Source organism: Sinocyclocheilus grahami, unplaced genomic scaffold (genome assembly GCF_001515645.1).
Source record: "Sinocyclocheilus grahami isolate Dianchi unplaced genomic scaffold, SAMN03320097.WGS_v1.1 scaffold986.1, whole genome shotgun sequence".
Classification (NCBI taxonomy): domain Eukaryota; kingdom Metazoa; phylum Chordata; class Actinopteri; order Cypriniformes; family Cyprinidae; genus Sinocyclocheilus; species Sinocyclocheilus grahami.
This window is the reverse complement of record NW_015506165.1, coordinates 172788-179811: the sequence shown is the minus strand read 5'-3', so window position 1 is coordinate 179811 and position 7024 is coordinate 172788. Positions and strand designations below refer to the sequence as shown.

The following is a 7024-nucleotide window of genomic DNA, read 5'->3' as shown; positions in this document are numbered from 1 at the left end:
GATGAGTGGTACCTGCAAGGATGCTGTCAACGATCCACCTGCCAATGGCCCACCATGTTCTTCCCAGAGGTTCACGACGAAATCATCAGGGCTGTGTTTCCCAAAAGCATCGTAAGCCCAAGTTGATCGTAGCCCCATTAGTTTCAATGGGTCTACAATGTATTTAAGTTTACAATGCTTTTGGGAAACACAGCCCAGGACATGGCACGCACCCTACTTAGGCAGGTGTTCATTCCTCCACTTCTGCTGCTCTCACCACTGTTGACAGCTCTGTAGAAAGAGGTTATTGCAAGCTTCGCCACACATCTCTGCCTTCCATCAGCCCTGGGATTGAAGGTCCATGCAGCACACCCATCTAAGCCATGTAGGGCTACCTCCGCTCTGGAAGGCAGGGCTTATTCAGTGGCTGGCTAGGCTGGCTCAGCACTTCACACGATGGCGTTGATCCAAGTTTTTCAGGCCAAACTTCTCCACACCATGGACGAGTCTAGCCACGAGTCTAGACATGCCACCTTTGGCTAAACCTAACAGAGATCAAGGATTCTGACAAGATCGCCTTCCTCGATTCCACAGCTCTCCCAAGGGATCTGGCCCTGCCGTGGATGTTTTTGCTGAGGGATTTACGGCAGCACAGAAGTCATTGCAGGGCATGCTTCACTTCCTGCTGAAATGCTCCAGTTCGGCGGCTGGTACAAGTCGCCACAAGGCTTCAGCCTAAATCTGAGCCTGGGCTTCAGCAGCACCCTCTGGCATCTAGACACTAGCCGTTTACTAAGCACCAAGGTCCCCGCCCTAGAGTTGTGCTGGACCCTGAGCCTCAGAAGCCATCCTGATCCAAACACACAGAGGAAGAGGAGACGGTAAATTCCCGCCGAGGCTGGACTACCCACAAAGAAGTCTCACACTTGCTCTCCATTCCCCCACTTAGTTCTGGCCGATGGAAGTTCTACTCAAGTTTAACCAACAAAGTTAACTCTGAATTAGAACAAATATATTCATAGCTAACTTCACCGCGATGGTTTTGAGGGCGCTGTAGTTGTTTTTTGAATTGAGGATAACAGAGCCTCTCATTAAGGCAGTTTGGGAGACTGGGTAATCATAGACCGCGATGGAGACTTCTAATGCCTGGGAGAGTTTGTTACCCTCCAGCAGGATGTTCTGTTTTGTTCCAGGTCTTATCTTTGCTGGAGCTAAAACATAAAACCTGAACCAGAACACACATATCCAAGAACACACAACATGTTCAGTTTCCATATTCAGAATTATTTTAAATTACTCTGTTTTTGTGCTGGAAGATGTAAAAATGTCAAGGTGGTCTATAAATGAATAAATAAATAAACTGCCTAAAACTCAATCATAATAATAATAATAAATAATTTAAAAATGTTTGTTTGAATAGCACATAAACCGTTAAGATAATAATAATAACTATTATTATTATTATCATTATACTATTATTATTATAAACTATAAAAAAAGCAATGCACAGCCTGAAATACTACTATTACTACTCCTAATAATAATAATAATAATAATAATAATAGATACAGGGAATACAGGACTCTCATGACTGTGTGTCAAGATTATTAAAATCTCTTAATAAAATCAAATAATTGGGCCTTGTTACAAGATTGGTTCAGGTCACCAAATGGTATATAACTTCAAGAAAAAAAAAGTAGTAATATTAATTATTTAAAAAATGTGTTTTAAAAAAAACCTTACCTTGAAAACTATGTTTGAAAACAACATATGAAATGATTAATGATTAAGATCTCACACCTGACGGTAATACTATTTAACTGAACTGACTGTCTGCCCTAAACTGTGTTTATCCTGTCATGACCACGGAGGTCATTCCCCTATTATCTACTATTTGGTATGTGTGGGCAGCATACACCTTCCCGGAAAACCCTGTCTGTCATGAATTCCCACCCAGCCTACCTCCTCCCACTTCCTCTCGTGAGTCATCTACTATCTTCTGCCCTGCTGCCGCTGCCGCTGCATCCTGCCAGTCCCTCAGTGTCTCCTCAGCTTAACATCTGTGGAATGGATTCGCTTCTAGACTATTCCGCCATATTGCACGTTGCAGTTTCTCTCATTCATAAGTATATGATTGAACCTTCTTTGTATTTCTATATACTTTGTTCCAACCTCCGAGACCCGGACTCTGCCTCATCCCGTCACGGCTCCACCATGGCTCACAGCTCCCTCCTCTCCGCCGTGGCCCATCAGTCCTCCAGGCTCCCTCGTCCCTCCGGCTCCGCCTTGGTCGCCGCCGTGGCCCATCAGTCCTCCAGGCTCCCTCGTCCCTCCGGCTCCGCACCTGCTGTCGCCTTGGGACTACTCTCCTTCTGCTTCACCTCCTCCCTCTGTCCGTCTGACCCTGTCAGGCTCCACCTTGGTCCTTTGTCGCTCCAACTCCACCACGGATTTCCAGATCCCCACCTGTGCCACGGTTGCCTGAGCCATTGGCTCCGCCTTGGCCCTCTGGATCCTCTGCGTTGTCCTAGCTTTACAACTCTCTCTGGGCTCCCTTATCACCGGCTTTGCCTCCGTCAGTCGGCCCCCTGGAGTCGTCAGCCCTTCCTCCATCATGGCTCCTCCCTACATCGGCTCCACCGTGGACCGCCTTTCTGGCTGTGGTCTGGGTCCCACCTGGTTCCTCCTGGTCCTGGCTCCTCCCTCCATCTGCTCCTCCCTGGCTTCTTCCTTCATCAGCTCCACCACATTGTACCAAAATGTTACTTTGTTTTATTTTTGTTAACTCATGGCCATGTTGTACCAATTTGTTTTGGGTATTTTTTGTTTGTTTCTTTTGTTTTTGTTAAATTGTGGCCACATTGTACTAATTTGTTTTGTCAATTTTGCTAAATCAAGGCCAAGTTGAACCAGTTTGTTTTGTTGTTTTAACTTTAAATTGTGGTCATGCTGTATTAATTTATTCCCTCATTTGAATTTATTTTGATGTTTTATTTTCATGAAATTGTGCCTATATTGTTTTATTTGTTTAGTTGTTTTATTTTCATGGCCATGTTGTACTAATTCATTCCATCGTTTTACTTTTGGGAACAAATGTTTCAGTTTTGTAACACTTTTTGATACACAGTACAATATGTCCTCAAGGTATTAGTTTGTTTTTACAAACATTCTGTTACAAATGTAGCATTAAATTACTGTCAGTTAGCATAATTTTGGTAGTCGTGTTTTTTTTTGTTTTTTTTAATGCATGTAAATGTGCCGTAGACTTAAAATCCACAGTTTTGCCATTAGTACTGTATGTTCAAAAACCAACATCTGTCTCAAGTCTGACAGCCGCTTTCTGTCATGTCCTTTGTGAAGCTTTTCAGCTCGCCGCATTTCACCTCCAGTGCGGATCCAGCCCCACATTCAGACTCGGACGGCCAGCGCTCGACCCATGTGTCCTTACCCAACGTATACACATACCTGAGAGAGAAAACAACACCGAATTATGAAATACGAACCATAATATGTACATTTTCTGTGCCTAACGCTACTCACTTGTTGGAAGTGCTCCCTGCATGCCAAACATCAGTGATGGGCCCAATGATCAGATAGTCCTGACCTTCGATCAAACCAAGTCCTGTCCTACAGCTTGCATGAGAGAGGAACATCCTCCGTTCCTTCTCGTTCAGGCCTTCCTCTGTCCCTACACAAACACAAATGGAGATCTATGAGCCAGTTTACTGGGTACGTGACTCTGACTCTAGCAGACATACCCTCTTTGATAACCTGCACAATCTCCATCTCATACTGGTCGTAGTGACTCTGGCTGACGCTGATCAGTTTGACCCTGTAGGCTGAAGAAAAGACATATTTATTGACGAGATGATGTGACATCTTTATGGCTTTCCCCCCAAAAAACACATTAATTTAACAGAAGAAACACACACCATGATGTAATCCATTGCACACAGCGGCCTTCCTGTGTTCTTTACTGAAAGACGAGGAGTCTTCCTTCATTACACAACAGTCACCTATGAAGGAAGGTTTATAACTGGTTAAAGGTAAGAAGTTGATTGAAAACACAAAATTAGTCCAGCTAAACTGACCCTGTGAGCAGCGGCACACATTGTCTTTGCAGATCTGATCAAGCTGCTCTTTGTCTTCTGGAGGAGAGTAGAACCTGCTACAGCGTTTATCTGAAACAACAGAGTCCGGAAACACAATAACAAACTAATATTAGCACTTGAAACTAACTAACCAGCAAATTAAACAAATATAACCTCAAGCAGCAATTAAGGAGCCAAGCACTAAGAAGGCAAGATTAATGGTTTATCACTTTTGACCAATAGGTGGCACGGTTACCAAATTGATGTGGTGTAGTCAGTGTGAGGTGGCAATGGCACACAGAAAGTTTGGTGTCAACATGTCAGATTTGCAGAGACACGCATCATTTGAGCAAATTTGTTGATGCGTTAAACAATAACAGTTTCGTATATTGACAAAAATCCATAACATTTTGCCAGCATGGTCGCAAGATGATCTGCATCAAATTTGGTGAAAATCAGATGGTCTAGGAGGAGTTCGAGTAGAGTTTCAAAAGTAGAGTTTCAACATAAATCAAAATGGCAGACAGGAAGATCGACTGACTACGGCAAAATTGATATCTATGTTCTCGGCAAGACCCAAAGAATATATTGAGATTTGAGACTAGTTTCATTACAATACGCTAATATATTCAAAAGTTCTTAGCATTTTTGCAAATTTTATTATAACTTTTGACCACAAGGTGGTGCTGAGCCTAAACTGTGCAGGTTGCCTCCGGTCATGGTTATTATAACGCACACCAATTTGGAGATATACTGTAGCACTTATGTCCATTTTTGTATGCTCTTCATGAAATTCATTCACACGTTATTCAAGAATGGTTTTACGAATCAACTTGAAATCCATAACTTTTTGCCAGCATTGTCTGAAGATGATCTGAGGCTATTTTGGTGAAAATCAGACAAAGTGTCTAGGACAAGTTCGAGCTATTAAAAATTGCGAAAAATTTTGACTATAGAAATTGACTCGACATGAGCAGTTATTAGCATAAACACGAGTGCAACTTTGATGTTTTTTCAGCAAAACTATAATACTTGAAACAAGAAACTAGTGAAAATGAAAATTAAATGAAAAGATTCCATTGCTGTATTAAATTTAGACCTGCTCATGTTACATCATATTTTATTATTACGCGTTTGTACAGCGTTGCTCATCATAACCAATCACACACGATTCTGTTGAGCTTAGGAATGAAGTGGCCAATCAGAAGCGGTCAGATTAGTCATCGCTGAATTTTGTTCAGACTGAAACTTAGGAATTTCCTCATCATAAGCAACAAAAGTGCAAATGTACGTATACGATAAAAGTAAGAGATTAATTTATCATACAAATTATAAGAGGAGTTATGAGTGCTTAAACACTAGCTAGACTGACTGTGCTCATTTAGAGTGCGTTCATTCACTGCATGATTCATTCTAATAAAATGCATTTAGAATGCTCCCTAAATTCAAGATATGGAATTCTATTGCTATTCAAGGCAGAAAATGTGTATATTTATATAATTTCATATAGTTCATCAATATCACACGAAGAGTGCTATTTTTTCGCAAAAATCACAAATGTGATATTGATTTATACAACAGTTCAATAAACAAGCAGTTAATATTAATAGACTTACGTTTTAGACACTATATTGCCTATTTTTGTTCTATTTTGCCAACAAAAAATGTATCCAAACACAGCCAAAGCACTGTTTTGCATCTCTGAGCAACATGACGGCGTTTCGTTCCTGAATGAATCAACCGTTTAAATTATTTGGTTCAATTGCAATGATTTAACAGTGACTTGCTGCCACCTACTGGCTTTTAATTTTTACTGTACTTTTAATTTCACATTTAAAGTACCTTAACGTTTTTTTAATATAATTTCAAATATCAGTATTCTACGCTTTATTATTAAAATATCAAAAACATTATTTATGCATTTGTAACTGCAGGTTAAATGCATTCATGTCCTATATTAAACAGTGTGTAAATACATCTAAATGCCTCTTCAGATGCAGCTTCTGTGTTTCCTCTGCATTGCAATGGTGAATTTTGTTGATAATGATTTTGTTATTCTAAATGTCTTATTATTCTAATTGACTTTATTGATTAAATATAAGAATTTGAACAAAAGATAATGCACACTTCTAGAAAAAAAGGCTTTATGAAGGTAAAAATGCCCATAAAGGGTAAAAATAATAATAATAAATAAACTTGTTGGAAAAGATTAATTTCTGTCACTGCTGTGAACTGACCACCATGCAGAATATGAAGAAAATTAGAAACTTTAGGAGTCAGCTGTCCATGGCAGTCCTGCAGCACAACACACTCAGCAAAATATTGCCTGATTATCGTTATCGATAAAATATCAAGATATAATTATTTGTCTATTATCGCACACCCCTAGGCTAGATATTTAATTCTTCTTTGCTTAGTGATTGTTTGGAACACATAATTCTCTGATCATCGTAAAATAAGCTTTTATCTTACAATTAGGTTTTCTCAATGATAACGAGGACAAGACAAAAAATATGAATCATATTTACATAAGGATTTATTTATTATTTGAAGGGGGCGTGGGGGGATCTGGTTAGGGGAACCAAGAGCTTTGACACAATTCGAACACTGCCGTCAAGCAGTCTTATCGTCCCGACACGTGAGTCTGAACGAGAATGCACGTGTTGGCGGTAATGCATAGTCGGACATTTAATCAATGTATCGATCCATATCGATGGATCATTACACCCCTAGTATGCCATAGACTCAATAGTGGAAGGAGGAGGAGGAAACGGAAGAAATGGAAAAAGAAGAATGCCAACTATTACAATATGTGCCTACGCACCTTCAGAGCTTGGCCCCTAAAGATAACTAGAGTTCATTTTACAAGAAAGTAGTATTTCATTCTTTCTTATTTTACAAAGGGAGTCCCTTAAAGGAGATCCTCATATTTAGGGGTCCATGGTACCAAAAAC

General features: G+C 40.2%; 1 protein-coding gene across 1 annotated transcript in view; it reads right to left on the bottom strand.

Annotated features, from left to right (window-relative positions):
• Window positions 1-2275: 2275 nt before the first annotated feature.
• Window positions 2276-7024, bottom strand: part of LOC107565182 (complement C3-like) — a 40808-nt gene continuing 36059 nt past the window's right edge. The window contains exons 37-41 of the mRNA XM_016250403.1: window positions 4071-4160; window positions 3912-3995; window positions 3738-3818; window positions 3520-3667; window positions 2276-3444 (exon numbers count right to left, since the gene is read on the bottom strand). Coding sequence (XP_016105889.1) covers window positions 3300-3444; window positions 3520-3667; window positions 3738-3818; window positions 3912-3995; window positions 4071-4160 — 548 coding nt within the window. The 3' untranslated portion in view covers window positions 2276-3299. The remainder of the gene's footprint in view (window positions 3445-3519; window positions 3668-3737; window positions 3819-3911; window positions 3996-4070; window positions 4161-7024) is intronic.